At 45.9% G+C, this 23,595-nt stretch overlaps 1 protein-coding gene across 2 annotated transcripts in view; it reads right to left on the bottom strand.

The window, feature by feature from the left end:
- Positions 1-19,856, bottom strand: part of COLQ (collagen-like tail subunit (single strand of homotrimer) of asymmetric acetylcholinesterase) — a 76,017-nt gene extending 56,161 nt beyond the window's left edge. Inside the window, exon 1 of one of the 2 annotated variants that reach the window (XM_011977954.1) lies at positions 19,634-19,856. In XM_011977954.1, the coding sequence (XP_011833344.1) occupies positions 19,634-19,739 (106 nt within the window). In that variant the 5' untranslated portion in view covers positions 19,740-19,856. The remainder of the gene's footprint in view (positions 1-19,633) is intronic. The other variant, XM_011977956.1, reaches the window with a different exon arrangement.
- Positions 19,857-23,595: the final 3,739 nt, after the last annotated feature.

Below are 23,595 nucleotides of genomic sequence, written 5' to 3'. Positions count from 1 at the left end.
TTGAGATGGAGTTTTGCTCTTGCTGCTTAGGCTGGAGTGCAATGGCATGATCTTGGTTCACTGCAACCTCTGCCTCTTGGATTCAAGCGATTCTCCTGCCTCAGCCTCCCGAGTAGCTAGGATTACAGGCACCTGCCACCACACCTGGCTAATTTTTTGTATTTTTAGTAGAGACAAGGTTTCACCATGTTGGCCAGGCTGGGCTTGAACTCATGACCTCAGGTTATCCACCTCCCTCAGCCTCCCAAAGTGCCGGGATTACAGACATGAGCCACCATGCCCAGCCTTTTATAGATTTTTTTTTTTTAAATAAAGTCTCCCTCTGTCACCCAGGCTGCAGTGCCGCAGCGCGATCCTGGCTCACTGCAACCTCCACCTTCTGGGTTCAAGAGATTCTAGTGCCTCAGCCTCTGGAGTACCCAGAATTACAGGAAAAACACCATGCCTGGCTGTTTTTTGCATTTTTAGTAGAGACGGGGTTTCGCCATACTGCCCAGGCTGGTCTTGAACTCCTGGCCTCCTGTGATCTGCCCACCTTGGCCTCCCAAACTGCCAAGATTACAGGCGTGAGCCACCACGCCCAGCCTAACTTGCGCTGATTAATACAGGTTTCCTGGAATGCTGTGTTAAGAAGGACTCTGAGGAAAGAGGGCCATGACTTGTTAGTATCATCCTCCCCGAGATGAGAGGAAGGAGCATTGCCTGCGCTGCATACTTGCAGACTCTTGTTTGGCAAAACCCACATCATGAAATGATAATGACCCAGGCTCAGCATTTCCCAGGCATTATTGCATTTAACCCTCACAGCTGATTATCCCCATTTTACAGAGGAGAGAATGACTCTTGGAGAAGCTAAGTCACTTGATCTGGACCACATAGCTAGTACAGAATTGGAGTTAGAGTTCCAAAGGCACCTTGCACACAGCCCTAGGAGGAGGTGCCTTCCTGTGGTCATCTGACCCTGACCCTTGGTGATGGCTCACTGGTTCCCAACCACTTCCAACCTTCCTCCTGTCCTCACTGCTCTGGTCAAGGGGGGTGAGTTTCCCGGGCTAGCTGGCTGCCTCTTCTACTAACTCCCAGCCACTGATTTCCCATCAGAGGACCTCCTCTGAGTTGGGGCTGTGTGGAAAAGGCTAACATTCCCCCCAAAATGTGTGCTCCCTCTTCCATAGGCCAGAGTGATCCCTGTGAAGTAGCTGCATTTCCCAGCCCTCTGCAGTTTAGAAAGGTGGGGGCATGTCATTATTCTTGCCAATGATTCTGCCTGGGTATACAGACTCAATTCCTGGGGGACAGTGGAGCCATGGGATGGAAAGGGCCTGCACCCCTGAATGCCAGAATGGAGGTGCACTGCCCCCAACCAGGGACACTGGTCAGTTAGGTGAGCAAAAAATAAATTTTGATTAGGATAAGCCACTAAAATGCTACATGTTATAGCAGATAGCATTGCCCTAACTCAGTTGTGAGGTGCCAACAATGGGAGACATTCCTTGATGTTCCCCACTCAATCCTTTGATCCCCGCAACAGCCCCACAAGGTACATATTAGTACTGTCATCCTCTTTTTCAGGTAAGGCTCAGGGAGATTAAGGGATGCACCCAAGTTCAAACGCAACAGTTACCAGCACACAGTGGAGATCCTCCACCGCCACCACCACCTAGAGAGAATGAGCAGGAAACCTCAGAAGAAATGGCACCTAAAGGAGTCAGAAGCGTTGCTTCAGCCAGCTAAGGTTGGAACCACTTACCAATGCCCAGAATCACGTCTTTCTAATCAAACCCAATGACTGTTCATCTCTGGGTTTCAGTTTCCTGGTTTGTAAACTCCCATGAGTAAATAATCTCTGCTTATCCCAAACACAGACAGGGTTCAATCAGGTGTGCTAGTGGTCTTCAATCAAACATGGGTTTACCTCCCCTATTCTGTTCTCCAAAGTGGGTGACAAATCTGCAACTCACTTGAAGTCCATCAATAAAAAGATGAATAAACAGATATATGATAGAGTAATCACAGCAAAATGATAGCCAGTGCAGATTTGATGCGGTGCATGATTCGTTTTCTAGGGCTGGGGTAACAAAGTACCACAGACTGAATGGCTTAAACAACAGAGACTTGTTTCTCATAGGTCTTGAGGCTGGAAGGCCAAAACCCAGGTGTGGCAAGTTTGTTTTCCCCTGAGGCTTCTCTCCTTGGCTTGGGCATGGCCACCTGCTTGCCATATCCTCACATGGCCTCTCTTCTGCCCGCATCCCTCGTGTCTCTTTGTGTGTTCAGATTTCCTCTTCTTATAAGAACACCAGTCAAGTTGGATTAGTGCCAACTCTAATGGCCTTATCTTAATCACTTTTATAAAGATCTCATCTCCAAATACAGTCATATTCTGGCTGGGCATGGTGGCTCACGCCTATAATCCCAGCACTTTGGGAGGCCGAGGCAGGTAGATCATTTGAGATCAGGAGATGGAGACCAGCCTGGCCAACATGGTGAAACCCTTTCTCTACTAAAAAATACAAAAATTAGCCAAGTGTGATGGTGGGTGCCTGTAATCCAAGCTACTCGGGAGATTAAGGCAGGAGAATCATTTGAACCCGGGAAGTGAAAGTTGCAGTGAGCCGAGATCGCACCACTGCACTCCAGCCTGGGCAACAGGACGAGACTCAGTTTCAAAAAACAAACAAAACCAAAACCAAAAACAAATACAGTCACATTCTAAGATACTGGGTATTATTGGGGCTTCAACATGAATTTGGGGAAGACACAATTCAGCCCCAAACAGTGGACATATTGGTGTTCCCTGAACAATTATCTTTTACTTTCTCTGAATGTTTGAAATTGTTCCTGATTTTAAAAAGAATACAATTTAAAAATTTTAGGTAGGCAACAGAGAACCAGAAGATACATTCACAAGGATGAGGGTTGGGAGCAGGTCAGCCCAACTCCCTTGTTAGCAAACGTCTAGGGGCCCCTGGAGCTGCACAGAGCTAAGGCACCAGCGCCTCCTGGAGGAACCTGAAGCCGCTCATCGAGAGGCCTTGAGCAGGTTGTTGAATCACTGCAAACAATATAAGAAGGTTACTCTCTTCTGTCTCCCACCCCTAACCCACAGAGATGTCTGGAGGAGGAAAAGTCTACCCTCACTACGAGGATGAAAGAAAATCAGTCATCTCATATCGGTCATTATTTTATATAAGTCATATATCAAAAATATCTCCTTTGCACACAAAGAGTCAAGAAAACAAATCCATCCCCCTTTCTTTCCCCTGACCAGGAAATTATTTTGGACCTTATCTAAAGAAAGGCATCTGCTTTTTGAGTTCAAGTTCTAATCTGACCAAATGGCATGTGGTAAGTAGAGAGGAAGGAGGAGACAATGCTATTAGGAGCCAAGGGAACATAAAGAAACCTCTCCATGGCTGGCTGCGCCTTGATTCTGAATTTGATTACAGCGGCCAACATAAATCAGCCGGTGCTATTAAATCTTCTGCCAGGGCTTGACAGGGGAGGACAAGTTTGTAAAAATTATTCGGGAGATCTGGCCATAGGTCAGAGACAAAAGCTTCCAGCTGCATCGAGCCCAAAGGGTGGGTTATTTCCAACACCTGCTGACAACTGTGACTGCGTGGAAAGACCCTGTGCTTCCAGCCGCTACGTTTCCATGCCTTCATTTTTCCACGGTGACAGTTTAGCTCTACAGGCACTTGTAATTCAAAACCACCTGGCTCACTTATTCCTTTCCCCAGATCCATCCCTGCACCCCTCCCACCCCACCTCCAGGATCTATTGTCCAAGGGTCCACAACAGGTGGGGAGGTGGGAGGCTGGGTTCCTGGGAGCCCCATGGCTGCCCACTGGCACAGACTGGCATCTCTACCCATTGGTCTCAAAGTCACTACAACTCCTGGATTCCAGAAATTGGGGAACCTAGGGCAGATCCCTCTGGACTCAGTTGAGCACTAGCACTTATCATCTGAGCAAGTTGGCAAGATAAACCTTAGGCTTTCTGTAGCACTATAATCCTGTGATTCTATCAATCTGGAAACTCTCTGAGATCTCAATTTTCCTTGCTGCTTTGGATCTAAGGACTTTTAAAGACAAAAAATCCCATCCTGTGCTCCAGATGAAAGGTGGTACTTTATATGTACAGGTAGTGTTTTATTTAATTGTTTAGAATAGGTAATACACGCATGTGATTCAAAATTCAAAACATATAAACAAGTATACATTAAAATTCTTTCTCCTACCCCTCTCCCTCAGCTACCCAGTTCCAATTATTTATTATCGATCATTACTTAGTTTTCTATGTATACTTCTGGGACTATTTTATGCACATACAAGCAAAGAGGTAGGTATAATATTTTCCCCCTTTTACTCAAAGGGTTACTTGTAACATTCTGTTATACATATGGTACTTCCTCTCGGTTTCTTCACAGTATTTTTGTTTAAGAGACGGCATCTCATCACGCTGCCCAGGCTGGAGCACAGGCATAATTCCACTAATGATCAGCACAGGAGTTGTGACCTGCTGTTTCTAACCTGAGCGGGTTCACCCCTCCTGGAGCAGTGTGGCATCCCGCTCCTGGAAGGACACTGTAGTGATGCCAAACTTGGTGTGGATATCCCATCACCATAGTGCACTATAGCCCAGAACTTCTAGATTCAAGCGATCCTCCTGCCTCAGTCTCCTGAGTAACTGGGACTACAGGCACACACCAGTGCACCAGGCTCTTCACAGTATTTCTAAGAAATTATTCTGTAACTACATAAAATGCACGCACATTGTTTTGTTTTCTTTTTTTTCTCTTAGAGATGAGGTCTTGCTATGTTGCCCAGGCTGGTCTCATATTCCTGGCCTTAAGTGATCCTCCCAACTCACCCTCCCAAAGTGCTAGGATTACAGGCATGAGCCACTGTGCCCACCCCACTTTCTTTTCTATGGCTGCATAATACCCCTTTCTTTTGGAAGAACCATAATTTGTTCACTCTGCCCCCTATTGATGCGCATTTGGATGATTTGCAAAATTTGCTGATGCAAACAATGCAACTAAATAACTTTCCACATGCGTCTTTGTGTATGCTGGTAAGACTATCCATTACATGAATTCTTAGAAATAAAAATACTGGGTCAAAAACTATGGGCACTTGTAATTTTTATACATACTGCCTAATTCATCTCCAGAAAGCCCCTGTCAATTCACATCCCCTCCTAGAAGCAGTGGATGAGAGCGCCTGTTTCCACACACCTTCACCAACAGTCTGATGTTCGACCTCTTGAAGTTTGCCTACTTGATACGTGAAAAGTGGGTCTCACTCTGTTGCCCAGGCTGGACTACAGTGGTGCATTCACAGTTCACTGCAGCCTTGACCTCCCAAGCTTAAGCAGTCCTCCCACCTCAGCCTCCCAAGAAGCTGGGACTACAGGTGTGTGCCATCATGCCCAGCTAATTTTTCATATGTCTTAATAAGATGGGGTTTTGCCATGTTGGCCAGCTGGTCTCAAACACTCGGGCTCAAGTGATGTGCTAGCTTCAGCCTCCCAACGTGCTGGATTACAGACGTGAGCCACTGCACCCAGCCTTCAGTGTGGTTTTAATTTTCATTTCTCGTATAGTGAATGAGACTGAGAATATGTTCAAACATTTTGAAGCCATTTATACTTTTTCCATTTTTTTCATTGGGTTGTCAATTTTTCTCTTACATTATTTTTCTTACACATAGGAAAGAAACACTTTATTACATGACTTGCAAATATTTTTCCTAGTTTGGCCTTTTGAGTTTTTGCCACACATAATTTTTTTATGTAGCAGAATTTAATGTATAATTATTTTCTTTTATGGTTTCTGGGTTTTTCCACACACCAAAGTTACTCAAAAAAACTCCCAAGGTTTTTTCTAGTAATTTTATAATTTCATATTTTATATTTAAATCTTAATTCATTTGTAACTTATTCTGGTGTTTTCCTGTGGCCTAAAGCAGAAGACAAAAACAGTCTTTAAACTACTGTAGGTAGCCTGCCAACACCAGCTGTCACAACTCTCAGCAACACGTATTGAGCACTCACTATGTGCTAAGCATCGGCCTACAACAGTCCGAATGTGGCCTTCATTTGAAACATTACTTATCTGAGATAACTAAACTGAAGCTCAAAGAAGTAGAGTCTGACTTGAACACAGGTGGGCTGTCTCCTTGTCTTGATTGCTTTGCTCTCACACAAACTCCAACCACTTGTATAACAAGCATATTGTGGGCGGTACAATAAATACTGGTCATCTGATTGAGGGGAAATATCTCAAATGCTATGTATCTTAAGTAATGGTCGTAATGAATCTAGAGACTGAAAGCCAGGTTTGACGAATGAATAATTCATCAAATTGTCCATCAAATAATTCCACAAAGCCCCCATCAATTCACATCCCCTCCTGGGAGCAGTGGATGAGAGTGTCTGTTTCCACATACCTTCACCAACAGTCTGATGTTGCACCTTTTGAATTCTGCCCATCCGATAGATGAAAAATGGGTAAATTTTGAGTCTCATTCATTACATAAGAATTAAATTATATATTATAAATTGTATATAATTTTCATTATATGAAAATTAAAACCACACTGCAGGCCAGGTGTAGTGGTTCATGCCTGCAATCCCAACACTTTGGGAGGCTGAGGCAGGCAGATCGCTTGAGCCCAGGAGTTCAAGACCAGCCTGGGCAACATGGCGAGACCCTGTCTTTACTAAAAATAAAAAAATTACATACATAATAACTATAAGAAGAAGGAGGATCTTAATTCAAATGGATTTTATTATTTTAATTAGGAAAAAAACATTGAGCAAAATGCAAAGCAGCAGCGGATGGGTATATGGCCAGGAAGTTGGGCATCTATGTTAAATTTGCCACAGTTTGCTGGCATTCCACTTGAAAATCTCATATTTAATCATTTTCCTCTGATTGTCCAGGAGGACCTGCACTAGGCATGCCTGCTGACTTAATGGCCACTGTCACCTCAAAGGAAGCATATAAGACAGATGCCATGTGGACAGAGGGCCTGCTCTGATGCGGATGAATTGGATACAGTAAGTGGCTTGTCTTCTTGCTAGGTTTTGCATAGAGTTGCACAGTTTCCAAAAAGTGGACACTCTCAGGATTGCAGTGCCTTGTGGGGTTTCCTCGTAAGATCACCCCGTCTTAGAAGGGGAGACGCTTTCTCCCTCACAGCCACAGGAAGAGCTCCTGCCTGTGAACTCTGCCGGTTAGTAGGCCTTTCTGCTGAGAACTCAGAATGGCTAAGGTGTTGTTCTCAGATGTGAGCATACCATGTCCTGAAAGTCAAATGTTGCCCCTCAAAGTACAATAGTAATTCCTGACTACATACTCTGACCTGGGCCCAGAGCTGGGCCCTTCCCAGGCTCTCTCCTTGGATCCTCCCAATAATGTTATGGGTTGTATATTCCCCTTTTCCAGGTGAGGAAAACTGATTCTATGACATCCAAGGTCCTGTGGAGCTGGGATTCTGAACCCAGACCTCCGGTTCCATAGCCTGTGCACTGGGATGTCCCCAACTCAGCCTCAGGCTTTAGATGGAGACTCTCGATTCTGAAACTGGAATCTTCAGCATCGATTAAGAGCAGATGGGGCCGGGTGCGGTGGCTCACGCCTGTAATCCCAGCACTTTGGGAGTCCAAGGTGGGCAGATCACGAGGTCAGGAGATCAAGACCATCCTGGCTAACACGGTGAAACCCCATCTCTACTAAAAATACAAAAAAAAATTAGCCGGGTGTGGTGGCGGGCGCCTGTATTCCCAGCTACTCAGGAGGCTGAGGCAGGAGAATGGCGTGAACCCGGGAGGCGGAGCTTGCAGTAAACCCGGGAGGCGGAGCTTGCAGTGAGCCGAGATCGCGCCACTGCACTCCAGCCTGGGCAAAAGAGCGAGACTCTGTCTAAAAAAAAAAGCAGATGGGATGATAGTGGAATGAAGCATCCCAGGAGGAGGCAAATGGCTGAATTCCAGTTTCTCTCCACCATTTGGAATAATGGTTGCAACCAGTAATTGAGAGCAAACTGCATGTCAGGTGCAGTGCAAAGCTCTGTATGTATTAGTTCATTTTATCCCCATCACAATCTAAAATGGAGACTCTTATTATCTCCATTTTACAGATGTTTAAACTAAAATATTAAGAAATTAAACCGTGGCTGGGCACAGTGGTTCCTGCCTATAATCCCAGCACTTTGGGAAGCCAAGACAGGTGGATCACTTGAGCCCAGGAGTTCAAGATGAGCCTGGGCAACATGGCAAAACCCTGTCCCTACAAAAAATACAAAAATTGGCTGGGCATGGTGGCATGTGCCTGTAATCCCAGTTACTGGAAGAAGCGCTGAGGTGGGAGGATCCCTTGAACCCAGAAGGTGGAGACTGCAGTGAGCCGTGATTGCCACAGCACTCCAGCCTGGTGACAGAGTGAGACAAGGAGGGAAGGGAACAGGAGGGGAGGGAACAGGAGAGGAAGAGAAGGGAGGGGAGGGGAGGGGAGGGGAATGGAGCAGAGGGGAGGGGAACGGAGGGGAGAAAGAGAGCAAGAGCGAGAGGAAGGAAGGAAGGAAACCAAAACAAAGATCACGTGGCCAAGATCTCTCAGCTAATGGGTTACAGAGACTCACTGAAGTCCAGAGCCGTGTAAATGGGAACTCCAGGCCTTGTACTCTCACATCATGGGTTCTCAGTGACAATGCTTAGAAGAGAAACACACGCCAAGACCCCTTCTTTGTGTGGGTGCTAATTCTGTAAATTTGCAAACAGCATGTTAGCCACAAAGTCAGGGAGAGTCTAAGTCTAAAAGGATATTTAAAGTCTGGTCCCCCCGCTTCATTTTACAGATGAGGAAACTGGGTCCTATAGGAGAGCAAATGACTTGTCCAACACTACAGATGTGTCCTAATTTTACCTGAACTCCTAAGGACTGTGCTGCAAGTCTGTCTAAAAACACAAGTAAACAGGCAAATGACCAACCCTCTGCCTACATGTCTCCATATGACTTTCTACTGAACATGAACAAAATCATCTTGGCAGTCATGCCCAGGGCAGCCGGCTTCTAAGTCTGTCCAGTCAATGCACTCTTATTCTCAGGACTCCACAGCAGAGAGAAGTAAGGGCCAGAGCAGCGGACTCAGATAACGGAAGAAAAGAAAAGAAAGGCAAATAAACCATTTCCCTCAGATACTCTGGGGAGAGCATTTCTGGGGCCCAAATTGTTCCTAAAGTCACCTCGGTCCTTCAATCCTCACTTTCTACTGGCAGACAGGAAGAGTGAGGGGACAAACCACCCAACCAACGCTGCTCCTGCGGGGCCCTGCTGCTCTCTAGAGACAGGGACACCTGTGTTTTCCACCATGATGGTTCCCTACCATGACCTTGTTCCACGCAGCTCTCAAGAAGATCGACAGAAGGAAAACAGATTGTTTCCTCACCTGGAGACTCCCTAAGTCCTGGACACTGTGCTCAATGATTGAGAATTTCATTTCTAGATGACCACAGAGAATGTGGAAACATTCTGGGGGCCACTCCATGAGGTCCATCCCAGTAAGGATGGTCTCAGAAGCCAAGTTGGCCCTGTTGGACACAATGGGCAGTCCAATTTCAACTCTCCATGATCAAAACCCACCCGACAGGCCCCTCATGCAGGGGACAAGTCCAAACACTGGAACAAACCCAGAATCCTAGTGAAGTAAGAAAAGCAGGTGGGCAGGAAGGTCTCTCCAAGTAGGATGGCTAATGTCGCCCCATTCCTTGTCCTCTTGGGTCCCCAAGAAGCCCCATGCCAGGCCCAAAACCCCTGGAAAGTCCTCTGTGGAGCACCACCCTAGGAGAGAACTCCCAGCAGCAGCAGGAACGCTCCTGGTGCCTTCTCCAAACCTCTCAAAGACACCCATAGGAAGAGGAGAGAGGTACAGAAGGATGAGTGAGGAAAGTGCGGGATGCCTGGGAGGGAGGAACCTGCCCGACTCACACTGATGCTTCCTTCTTTTCTTTCCTCTCTTTTTTCATTTGCAACCCCCAGCTGGTTGATGGTGCAAAGCCTGTAGCAGCCACGAGGCCTCTCCTTCAGCTGTCGCCAGCTCCCAAACACGCGCCCCATGCCTGTGTTTATGCTGGTTGCCATGAGAGATAAGTGCGGGCTTGAATGGAGCTAAATGCTCCTGGGCTGGGAGATGGAAGAGGGCCAGGTGTATTTTTAAAGCATCTGGGAAAACCGGTCACCACGAGAAGAGCCTCCTTCTCTGGGCAACGTGTTCCTTCTTTAGGGGCTGGTTTACAAATGCAAAGTGGGTGGAAGCTGAGTCTCTTCTTTTTTGCCGTAACTCACTGGATATTTTAAGCAAAAAGTTCTTTGGGCTGTATTTGGGATTTCTGCCTTTTGACACAGTTAATTATAGAAAAAGATCATGACCTCTTGCCATGTGTAGACACACCATGAGGTTCTGGAAAGAATGACAGAAAACATGTATATATCGCACATTGTATGCCAGGCACTATTGAAAGTACTTTATGTTCACAATTAGAGCACTTAATCCTTACAACTTCTCTGGGAGTTAAATCCTACTTTTAGAGCCATTACATAGACGAGGAAGCTGAGGCACCCACAGGGTAATTTGCCAAGGTCACAAAGCTAAGGGAACACAGGATTTGAACTCCCGCAGTGTGGCACCAGAGGCCCTACTCCTAACCACTCTGCGATTCTGCCTTTGTCAGGGTTTGGGGTCTGAAGTCCTGATGTGGAACGTTGACCCAGGCACTGTGTGACTGCACCTCTATGAATGTTCCTTTCCTCTTTGGTAAAATAGGGGTACTAATGGCTACCTTGTAACACTGTTGTGAAGATTAAAAATAGTATGTGTCAATAGTCTGGCAACCAGAAAGCACTCAGTGAAAGGTAACTTTAGTGTTTTTAGTGGTGGTTCCATGGCCCGCTGGATCCCAACTTCCGCATCCGGGCAGGAAAGGGCTGCTGAGCTGTAACTGTTACTGTCCAGAGGGGTGATGGAGGCAAGGAACTGTGTAAGGGCCAGCAGGATACAGTTGGTCTCTCACACTGTCTACAGCAGAGGACACTTCCCTGTCCGTATTCATTAGTCCCACCCATTCGTTGATCCTGCTCATGATTTCAGCTTCCCATCACAGGGTCTTCTGTCGATGCCAGAGCGCTTCTCCAACCATGGGAAGTTGTTTGGGGTAAGCAGGAAGAATAGAGTGGTGAAAATCCCCAGGAGTTGATGGATAAATATCCCAGTCTCCCTAAGGCTTGTCTCCCTAAGGCCCCCAGTAGAATTGAGCCCCAGTTGCTCATAGCAGTAATCTGTTCCCGAACACACTCCATACTGACTGCCTTCTCTTCCCTGTCTCACTTCCCCACTGCCCCTCTGGGATCACCTCCCAAATAAACTACTTGCACTCAAATCCTTGTCTCAGGCTCCGCGTCTGAGAAGGAACCCAAATGAAGACAGTACACATCCCTGTGTCTTTGATTCTGATGTCACTTTAACAAAACACTCATGGGTCTGTTTACCTAGTGGAAAAACTAGGTAACCTGTGGCGGCCCCCACAGATATCCAGATCCTGATCCTTGGAACCTGTAACTGTTACCTTATATGGAAAATGGGACATTGTAGATGTGATTAAATTAAGAAGTTTAAAATGAGGGGCTTATCCTGGACTACTTGGGTGGACCCTAAATACAACCACAAGGGTCATTATAAGAGACAGGCAGAGTACATTTGACACAGAATGAGGTAAAGTGACCACTGAAGCGAGATGCTATGCTGCTTGCTTTGAAGGTGGAGAAAGGGGCCAGGAACCAAAGAATGAAAGAAATGCAGTTCTAGAGCTGGACAAGGCAGGAAACGGATGTTTCTCGAGAACCTTCTGAGGGAGACTGGCCTTGCCAACACCTTGATTTCTGCCCAATGAAACAGATTTCAGACTTCTGACCTCCAGAATCATAAGATAATAGATGTGTGCTGTTTTAAGCCACTAAGTTTGTGATGATTTATTACAGTAGCCATAGGAAACTAACATACGAACTCAGAAGTGAGCTAGAGCAGAGGCTTTTACACTGTGGTCCACCAACCAGCAGCATCAAACTCTTGGGCCTCACACTAGAACTACTAAATTAGAAATTCCTAGTTGTGTCTCAGTGGTCTGCTGTTTAACAAGTCCTCCAGGTGATTTCCTTGCCGGCCGTAGTTCAGTGATTAGCCCTGGCCAGAGATTAGAATCACCTGGAAGACTTTAAGCATTTCCGATGCCTGATTCAACACCCCAGAGATTCTGATTTAATTCGTCTGCTCAGTTTGGACTCTGGACTTTCATAATGCAACCTGGGTGCATATTCTTTTGTCTAACCAGGGCTGGGAACCAATGCTGTAGTTTGGGACTCTCTGATCTAGAACACTGACTTTCAAACTGAGCTGTGCAGAGCTTCGGGATTCTAGACAGATGCTGAAGAATGGGAAGGCAGAGGCCAAGCCAGTTAGGCTCCTGGTCCCAGAGACCAGAGTCACACGCCCAGAGCGGGCCAGAGAGGTAGATGTAGTAAGGGAGGTGGATGGGGGTTAAAAGCAGACTTAGCGAGCTGCAGAATCTCCATTCCAGTGATGGCCAGAATGTGCGTCCAGCAGTTTGTCCTGCTTTTCAAGATGTTTGCTTCTTTATTTTATTTTATTTTTTTGCTAAATAGATATCAGAAATACTTTTTTTTTTTTTTTTTGAGACGGAGCCTATATCTGTCACCCAGGCTGGAGTGCAGTGGTGTGATCTCGACTCACTGCAAGCTCCGCCTCCCGGGTTCACTCCAATCTCCTGCAGAGTAGCTGGGACTACAGGTGCCCGCCACAACGCCTGGCTAATTTTTTGTGTTTTTGGTAGAGACAGGGTTTCACCGGGTTAGCCAGGATGGTCTCGATCTCCTGATCTCGTGATCTGCCCGCCTCGGCTTCCCAAAGTGCTGGGATTACAGGCGTGAGCCAGTGCGCCCGGCCCAGAAATACTTTTTTAAAAAAATGTTAAAGCATTCAATTTTTAAATGTTAGCCACTAAGGCAATTTTTAGAAATCACCAACTCCCGCCTTTTGTACTCTAAGGGCTAAGCATAAAGGCTGGATTTAGTCTTTGGGTAGCTGGTTCACGAACTCCGTCTCGCCCCACGTGTCTTTCATTCATCTCTTAGGACTGGATAAGTTATTCTCAGAGAGACGACAGAAACTCCATGTGGGTGGGATATTTTGTCTGCTTGCTCACTACTGCATCCCCAGGCATATAGCTGGCACTCACGGAATGTTTGTTGAATTAATAAATCCTCATAGCAATTCTGTGAGACAGAGACTACTGTATCCATTCTTCAGATGAGAAACTTGGGGCTCACTGCATGAAGTGAGCTCTCTACCATCACACAGTTCATAACCAAGGGAGGCACAATTTGCACCCAGGACCCCTCACAGCAGGGGCTACTGTGAAGAGCAAGACAACTGTAGTTGTGAAAGTGTTTTGTAAAACAAGAGGCTTGTGGGATCATTGGTGCCAGTCCATAGGAGAAATACAAATGGTACTTATGACTGAATTGCATTTAAAGAAGATGGGGGCCGGGTGCGGTGGCTCATGCCTGTAATCCCAGCACTTTGGGAGGCCGAGGCAGGCAGATCACGAGGTCAGGAGCTGGAGATCAGCCTGGCCAACAAGGTGAAACCCCGTCTCTACTAAAAATACAAATTAACTGGGCGTGGTGGCAGGTGCCTGTAATCCCAGCTACTCAGGAGACTGAGGCAGGAGAATTGTTTAAACCCAGGAGGCGGAGGTTGCAGTAAACTGAGATCGCGCCACTGCCCTCCAGCCTGGGCGACAGGGCGAGACTCCGTCTCAAAAAAATCAAAATCAAAAATAAAATAAAATAAAGAAAATGCGACATGAGGTTATTTGGTGTCTCATCAAAGCCAGAGCGGCTCTCTGTTCACTCTGAAGCTGTGTTGTTTTTGTATGGATGTGGCAGTGGTGGCTGTGGATCTGAAAAACGAGGTGTAAGTGTGGCAAATGGTAAGGTGGGGTGTTGGCCCAACTTATCAGAAGGGAAAGTCTCCCTCTCTCACACCCACCTCTCTCTGTGTCTGAATGGAACATGAGCCCACTGCTGCATGCAGAGGCTTGGGATGGGGTTGGCAGGAAGCCTGGGACCCCTTAGAGAGTTCTTTAATTTAAGAACCCTCTCTGATTTTATTATCCATAGGAAATATGGGGCGGTAAATCAGAGGAGATGGCTGGCAAGTGCATTACGGAGCATTAAACAATAGCTGATCAGCATCAGACACAAATAAATGGTCCATAATCTAGTGCCAAGAACATGGATAGTTCCCAAGTGGTGGCCTGGCTGGCTTCCAGGCAGGGGAGCACGAGGCTGGACATCAGGCCCTATAGGCCACAAAATGCCTGCTCTGGGTTACGTCCCAGCAGGCAACGGGAGAAGATTATAGTACCCAGACAGAAATCACATCCTTCCATCTGATCTCACTCTGCAGGACTGGATTTGGGTGTTCTAACGATCTTGTTTCTGACACCCAGACTCAAACATCACCTGGAGTATCCTGCCCTCCTGGAAAATCCTGTATTCGATGAGGGAAACCACATGTGTCTGCAGGGGCATCCATGGGTCAGCTCACCATGCCTAAAGAGAAGGCTTGGGAAGTGGATTCCCCTGGCTCCCCACCCCCAAACACCCTGGCTGATACCATTTCACTAGAGTATTGTTTAGCTTAGATCCTTAACCTCCATTAAAATGCAAGAACCATCAACGGAGAGATAAATCAGTATCCTGGTAAGTCATGCACACTTTAATATAAAGCAATATTCAATCTTTTGCTAGAGCTTTGGGCATTGATATCCTGAGGAAAAAGTAGGAAGGAATGGAAAATAAAGAATCCAGGCCAGGCATGGTGGCTGTAGTCCCAGCACTTTGGGAGGCCAAGGCCAGCGGATCACTTGAGGTCAGGAGTTCGAGACCAGCCTGGCCAACATGGCAAAACCCCGTCTCTACTAAAAATACAAAAATTTGCCGGGCTTGGTGGCACATACCTGTACTCCTAGCTACTCAGGAGGCAGAGGTATGACAATCGCTTGAATCTGGAAGGCGGAGGGTTGCAGTGAGCCGAGATCGCGCCACTGTACTCCAGCCTGGGCAACAGAGTGAGACCTGGTCTCAAAAAAACAAACAAACAAGAATCCAGAGGAGAATTTCCAGAGGATAGGAGGGTAGCCTACAGGACTTTAAAAGCCAATATCACTATTTATCCAAAACCATAAGCAGATTTGGTCCGTATTGGTGAAAGCCCTGAACCTAGAGTAAACAAGCAGATTCCAGTCTGCAGCTCTCCCACATACCAGCTGCATGACCCTGGGCAAGTCACTCAACCTTTCTGAGCTGCCATTTCCTCATCTGAAAGGGGAAGTGGTGCTGCCCCCATTCAGGAGTGCTGTGAGAATTACACAAATTAAACTGTGTGGAAGGCCTGCCCTCCTGTAAATACTATTGTCTTTGTGTCTGTGCCTCCACATTCTGGAAATTGTACTACTACTAAGCTACAGCTGTGGGTGGATACTGGAGCCAAGTCAATCCACAAACCCAGAAGTGAGTCCAGCCAGGGCCAGCCAAACCCAGGCTAGATTAGCTGACCCTTAGTTTACCCACAAACACAGGAACTTCAACAATAAATGATTGTTGTTTTAATCTACCAAGTGTCACGATGGTTTATTACCCACCAGTGGTTAAGGCAATACACCAAACGTGGGGCTTTTGGCATTTTTAATAATTGCCATGTCAATAGAAATCACTCTAATATATAAATGACATTTATCTACCTTCTTAAGCAAGATAAAGCAGGCACAATCCAGTCATCATTCATGCTCATCATAATGAAAACCAGTTAATGTGCTGTAGTCAATGATGCCTTCAGGGGTTACAGATAGAGCACAGTCTCTAGAGTTAGTTCTAGTCTACTATTTTTTGTTTGTTCATTTTTTGAAAAGAAGTTTCGCTCTTGTTGCCCAGGCTGGAGTGCAGTGGCGCGATCTCGGCTCACTGTGACCTCTGCCTCCCAGGTTCAAGCAATTCTCCTGCCTCAGCTTCCTGAGTAGCTGGGATTACAGGCATGCGCCACTATGCCCGGCTAAATTTGTATTTTTAGTAGAGATGGGGTTTCTCCATATTGGTCAGGCTGCTCAAACTCCTGACCTCAGATGATCCACCCACCTCGGCCTCCCAAAGTGCTGGGATTACAGGCGTGAGCCACCGCGTCTGACCTACTATTCTTTTTGAAATCTCAGACCCATTTCCTAATTCTCTATTGTTTTTCTTGAAATCATTCTTATCATCTGTCATTGTGTCTATCTTCAGCAGCAACTCCTCCATCCCCAATTTAATATGCTACATAGAATTCACCACCTTTCAAGTCATGTACTATCTACGTCTATTAGAGTGGTGTCCAAAGTAAGAGTTAATAGGCGTAGAGTAAAGGCCTGAAATAGTTTTGTGTATATCAAATATTATGTGCTTTAGCGCTGGCATTTCTATTATCAGTTCTGGCCTCTGATGTTTCTTGCTCCATTCCTGGTTCTCCTCTGGGACCCAGCGATGGAGGTTGCCAGGTAATGAACCTCAGATCCAGATAGCTGGTGCTGTGCATGGCACTGCTGGAATAGTCTTTCCTGAAGACAGTGAAGGAGTGGATTATCTATGACGGTAAGTACTGGCCTACAGGCCCGTGACAGCTCTTCCTCCATCGCAACCCCTTTCCGGGGCATTTACATGCCACCTGTGTTTCAAAAGCAGGTGATCATGGAATCCCCCAGAGCAGAAGCCACATCCTACTTGTCTCTGTGTCCCCTGAAGCACACACTAGAGTGCCAGGCACACAGTAGGCACTCACTAAGTTATATGCATAGAATGAAAAGATTTTCCTGGTTGCCCTTATTTTCTGTGTATACACAGCCTATCTATAGAAGAATACGAGTCTATAAGCTTCTGAATATAGAATATTTTATATCAAACTGCTGGAAAGTATTTTCAAAGGATTAAAGTTGTCTTTTCAAGGAACAGTTTCCATTCTTTTTAAGCTTGAGTTTATTTCTGAACTGTGCTTTCATAAAGTCATGGTGACTAAATTAGGGGGACAAAGCCAAGTGACCACCAGAGAAAACATATCTTTGTGATACTGAGCTGGTTACCTTAGTGATTCCCCCTAGGTCTATTCCATTGTTTTACCAAATGTCTAATGACCACATTCCCAGCCAGAAGTGTCTGTGGATGTGCACACTGGTTGTTCTCCATCCCATCCCTCCCCCTGGCTCTCTGCCCTCGGTGTTCCGGTCCCTGATCTCCATGCTCTGCCCTCTGCCTTCAAGTTGGGATGGCCAATGAGAGGCGCTGCCAATAGGTGCTTGGATGGGAGGAGAGAGAAGATGGTGTATTTCTCCTTCACTTTCTCCCTGCTTTAGGTCCCTCCATGACCAATGCTCCTGCTCGATGGCCTCTCCTCCAAAGCTCCAAATCTCCCTGGGATCCATTTCCCTGTTTTCCCCTCTTGCCTCTTCAAGCACAGGGTGGTAAAGGCGTATTGCAGTTGCTAATTTCTAGGTGCCTCAGCATTCCTTGTTGGTTCCCTTAACCCCACCCACACCTCTCAAAGTGATCTCTTCATTCAAATCTTTTTATCTGAACCATCTGAGTTGCTTCTTTATTCTGCTGTTGCCCTGATTGGTACAGTCTGCAAAAACCTTACCTAAGAGATAGCTATGCTGTTCCAGGGCGCTCTCCAAGACAAAGAGTTCAAAAGAAAACCAGAGGTTCTTTTCTCTCTAGTTTTCTGAACTCCTTAACCACTTTGGTGCTATTTACATTAAGTAATGCAAAATGTTGGTAAACCCCAGTTTGTAGATGAGACGCTTTTATTTATTCATTCATCAAATATTTATTGATTACTATGTGCCAGGCACTGTTCTGACCCTGGGAAAACAGTAAAGTACAAGAGAGACACATGCCCTGCCCACACGGTGCTTATAGTGTAAGGCCACTGTCTCTCAGAAGTCAGAGAGCTCATCAGAGGCAGGGCTGGAACCAGAAAACTGAGTTTCCTTAACTCCTAACCTTCAGCAGATTATCAAAGGAATCTATGACCCAAACATGATTAAGAACCACCAAATTAGGCCAAATTAACTCTCAAGCTTCTCCCTTCAACTGGGGAATAATGACTACTCACTCCTAGAAGAGGCTTGATGCTCTTAACTTGAATTTGCAGGGGTATGTGGGCACACACCCACGGTGACACCACCATGCCACCTTGCCTGCCCACCCTCCTGAATTCTCTGCAAATCCACCCCCGCCTCCTTCTGTTTCTCACACTTTTATAATTAGCCCCACACCAGTCTCTGAGTCACTCCCTCACGGCCCACAAACGTTGGCTACACAACTGGCTGATGAGCTGTTTTTATCAATGGACAGCAGTTGGGAGCTGGATTCAGAGATGTGCCCTCTCCGAGAGCCTGGCATTTCTGGCCCTCCCTGTGTTTCCAGCAAAGGCAGTGACGTGAAATTTCTATCTCAGTTGAAGTATTTATGAGACTCACGTTGGAGGGCATAACTAAAACTTCACTGGGGAGAGTCGGGAGCCACTGAGGTGAATTGAGGGGGGCTGTGAGGGTCTGCCTGACTCCTTCAAGCCTCCGGAAACATCTGAGTTTCCTCAGAAAGGTTTAAATAGGCCATCCTAGTAATCCAATACTTCCCCTGCTCTGGGCCAGACAGGACAAGGGCAACAGCCTGGTGACCTCAAAAAAGGTTGCAGGCTGGCAGAACAGGCCCTTCCCCAAATCTCCCAGCCTCATACCCGGGAGACACACTCTGCTCCAGACCTGGCTGTCTCTGTGGAACCCTCTCCACTTCTCCTTTCTCTCTCTCACTTTCTCCTGAGAGAAAGCTCGCTTCTCTCAGGACCTCCAGCTGCCGTGTCTGAGGCTGAAGGGAAGTCGCACCCAGGACGACAGGGCTGAAGAAAGGGAAAACCTAGTCCTGAGGCTGCAACTGCCCCCCGCTGTCCACCCCCGACCCCACTGTCCCCTGCCACCTGCATTTTCCCTTCGAGGGACTATTGTGGCCATGGATGCTGCCTGGATCTGGAAAGAGGTTTGTTTACTCCACAACAGCCCCTGTGAGGCAAGTCCCCTTCGAAGAAGAGGTCAGAGATGTATTTATAGAAACATCTGAGACCCACTTCTCTATCACTTGCACTCCTCTGTCTCTTTGAAGCTCTCCCAAATTCCTGACCAAGATGAAATCATGCAGCAAATGGGGAGAAGTAGGGGAGGCAGAAACCATTTTTCAAAGCGTCTCTGCTTTGAGCAGCCAGGTAGGAGCCGGTTGGAACAAGGACAGAAAGGGCTTCCGAGACTAGCTCGGGTGTCAGGAAGCTGCTGGGGCAGCCGTCTCCCTTCCAACCTCCCTCCACCGGGAGTTGAATGGCAAAAACATCAGGACACATTGCAAAACAATCTTCCTTCCTCCCACATCCCCTGACAGATGGAAGAGAGCAAAGTTGTGGCCATCGTTTACCTGCTGAGATTGGGAGGACACTGTTGATGAAAGTCGGCTGAGACACGATAGACAGGAAGAAAAGCTGAAGATAAATTCCCAAAGTCATTGGATTCAGGACAACCATGCTGGCCAGAGTCTGGTGAGTGTCAAGTTAGAAAGGAGGCTGCTGCGGAGCCTTGCTTATCTCTGCTTTTCTCTTCCTCACTGCTGTGTGTGTGTGTGTGTGTGTGTGTGTGTGTCTTTCCCTCTTTCTCTCTCTCTCCCTCCTCCTCACCCCCTCCCTTTCTCTCCCTCCCCCACCTCTCCTGTCCCCCATGCCTTTACCAAGAAAGAATGCCAACCATTTCCCATTAAACCGTCTCCATACTACATAGAGTTATATTTATCTCAAGCACCATATCAAATGCCCACATTAAAATTAAGATGTCAAAATTTTCTTTTTTGGAGACTGAGGTAAGTGGCTAGTGAAGAGGTGATGAGAAGGCAGCCAAGTCTCAGATGTTCACTGGAGGCCGTCCTCAAGGGCAGAGAGGTTCCTAATTGGTTATGCGCCACCATCTACCTGCTTGGAACTGGGCAGAAACAACTCTCCTGATTCAAACCCAATTTCATGAAGAAAAACCCCTCCGCTGTCAGCCTGGGACATTTTTACCCACTGTGTAACAAATGTAAAGTTGACGTTTAATTTTTTTCTTTAATCAACCAATAAAAAGGAGGAAGTAGTTTATATTTTCAAACAGCTTTCTCTGTGAAAAAGTGTTTCTCTCTCCAAAAGCTGCAACCTTTTGATTCAATGCAAGGCAAAATAAAAGAAAACAGTAAAAGGATAGAAAAGTGAATGATTTTTATCAAACTATATTCAGAAAAATAACATCATTAACTTAATCTTTGGCTAGACAAAATTCTTCAAATAAAAATTATCACACTCTTAATACCTTTTATGAGTTTATAAAAGCCTGTTATAGAGATGATTAGATTACTAAACCAAAACAATAATTCACAGAGTTGTTCATTTTGCTTTAATTTACATATTACATGCCTCATAGGAGTTAACTCAGAAACAGTCTGGTAGCTACTGGATGCTGGGGTGGGCATCCTGCCCCCGTGCTCATTGTGGGGAAGGTGGAGTTGGGTCAGGGCATGGTATAAAGCGATACTTTACAGCTGTACCACCACATTTAGGTTTGACTCTCAGCTCTGAGTGGCAGTGGACAAGCTCACCTCCCTAAGCCTCAGTTTTCTCATCCATAAAATGGAGACAATGTTCCCTTTACAGGTTTGTTGGAAAGTTAAGTAAGGTAACGGGATTGAATCCTACACGGATTAGAACTTGCATACAGAGACAGCACAAAGGAGACCCAGGGAGCCATGGTAGCCTGGGTGCAAAGATGGCCTCCAAAAATCCTCCCATCCCAGTATGTGCATGCCACTCTTCCCAGCAAAAAGCAGGGTTAGTTCCCCTCCCTTAAATCTGAGGTGGCTCTGTGACTTACTTTGACCAATAGAATGTGGCTAAAGGAACACTGTGCCATGTCCCGGCCTAGGCCTTAAAAGGCCTGGCAGCTCCTGCTTTTTGCCTTTTCTTGAAAATCAGCTGCCACTTTAAAAAGTCTGGACTACTGAAGAGGCCACATGGAGGGGGAAGCAGCCAGCCTCCAGCTGTTCTGACTATCTCAGATGCAGCATCAACAGGTGAGTGAGGCCATTTTGGAACATCTAGCCCTGTCCTTCAGATGATGCCAGCCACAGGAGTGACCCCAAGTGAGACCCTCTAACGAACTGTCCAACCCAGATTACAGAGTTATGAGTTAAAACGGCTATTGTTTGAAACCAACAAGTTTTAGGATGACTTGTTATGTAGCAATAGCTAACTGACACAGAGTTGATAAGGAAAGCTTTTGAAAGCATGAAAAATATACTTGAACTACATTCAAAATTTATAGGACACATTAAAGAGAGGGTACCCCCATTTAGCTGCTCCCAAAATTTTTACCAGAAGAAGCTGTGACTGTTGGCCAAACCCAATCAGGACATTCTCAGGCTCACTCTTGTTAACTCTTGGAGCCCCAGCAGCCAGCTTCTGGTGGCTTGGAGAAGGTACAGTCTACCTGGGAGGAAGGTATCTCTTGAGTGACTTGGTGTCAGAATATGAACTTTCACTATCTAGCTCAGATTCCTCCTCTGCAAAGCCAGTATGACTTCCTCCTTCTCTCAGCACAAAGAGTTCACCACTCACCATATTCTTGGAATGAATTCTGTCAATATGTCTTACCAGTGACACCTGCTGCTATTGTTTTTGAACACCACCTTGTGTTGCTATTTAGCTGGCATTAACATCCCTTAAGATAGGGGACTATCCCACAGCTCTGTGTACTCTTAAGGCCCCCAGGACAGTCCTTGTCACCTGACAGATCCTCAACAATGTAAGTTACTTTGATCAAATCACACCACTGGATAGAATGAAAAGAGAAGAATGTACAAAAGTAGCATAACTTTACGCTCCAGCTTCCTGCACAACTTGCATTTCCCCAGCACCCCTTGGAGCCTCTGCACTTACAGCTGGCTGACCTGGGCCTGGTACAATGGAGGGCTTTGGTGAGTATGGTGAGAGTGTGAGAGGGACTATGGACGGCCACCCTGAGTTAGGACCTGCAGACAGAGAGGCTAAATTTATAATTCAAATCACTGGAGAATGAGTCACTGCTGATCTAAAGTTACTACAGGAGCCTCTATCCTTTGGGGAGGCCCCATCACAGAGTTATTTATAAGGCCCCAATACTTATTAAACAATTTTTAGTAAATTTCCATTTCCTCAGGTATATTTTATGAGCCTATTTCTTATAAGATTACCCTAACTGACCAAGACAGAAATTATCATCTTTCTTCAAATCCTCCTGGAAGGGCTCTGATGCTTCCAGAATCTAATAACATAGACTATTAGATTTGTCCAAAAGAAAACTATTTGAGATTTGAGAAAAGCTCACACCAATAAAGCCATTCAAAGTCAGAGTCTTCCCTCTCAGACCTTGTAGGCAGACCTGGTGTATACTGGAAAACAATCTGTTGTCCCCATCAAACTTAAAATGCACATGCCATCTGACCCAGAAGTTCTCAGAAATACTCATTCAACTGCACAGTGGTTTAGGTGCAAGGATATGCATTGTTACCTCAAGTTGGAAACAGCCTAACTGTCCATTAATAAAACATTGGTGGAATAAATCATGGGACATCCATTCAAAATGTTATGCAGTGACTAGAAAGAATAAGGAAGTCTTTGCAACAAATGGTGCCAGGAAAATCTGACTCCCATATGCAAAACAAACAAATAAAAACAAAGCCTAACCCTTACCTTGCCCCATGCATAAAAATTATTTTAAAATAGACCATAGACCTAATTGTAAATGCTAAAATATTAAACTTCTGGCAGAAAGCAGGAGAAAATCTTAATGACCCTGGGTTAGGCAGAGATTTCTTAAATAAGATGCAGATACAAATCTTAAATTTAAAAAGGTTAAATTGGACTTTATAAAAACTTTAATGCTTCTGTGCTTCAAAATATAATACTAAATTAGAAAGCCAAGTCAAAAACTAGGACATAATATTTGTCAAACACATACATGATAAATGATTTGTAGCTAGAATATATTAAAACTTTCACAGCTCAATAATAATAAGATAAAAAACTCAATTAAAAGAAATGGCAGGCCAGACATGGCTCACACCTGTAATCTCAGCACCTTGGGAAGCCAGGGTGGGTGGATCACTTGAGGTCAGGAGTTTGAGACCAGTCTGGCCAACATGGTGAAACCCTATCCCAACACAAAATACAAAAATTAGCTGGGTGTGGTGGCACACACCAGTAATCCTAGGTACTCAGGAAGCTGAGGCACAAGAATCACTTGAATGTGGGAAGCAGAGGTTGCAGTGAGCTGGGATCCCACCACAGCCCTCCACCCTGGGTGACACAGCGAGACTCTGTT

Source organism: Mandrillus leucophaeus, unplaced genomic scaffold (assembly GCF_000951045.1).
Source record: "Mandrillus leucophaeus isolate KB7577 unplaced genomic scaffold, Mleu.le_1.0 Scaffold186, whole genome shotgun sequence".
NCBI lineage: Eukaryota > Metazoa > Chordata > Mammalia > Primates > Cercopithecidae > Mandrillus > Mandrillus leucophaeus.
The sequence above is the reverse complement of the archived record's forward strand: the minus strand, read 5'-3'. Positions and strand labels throughout refer to the sequence as shown.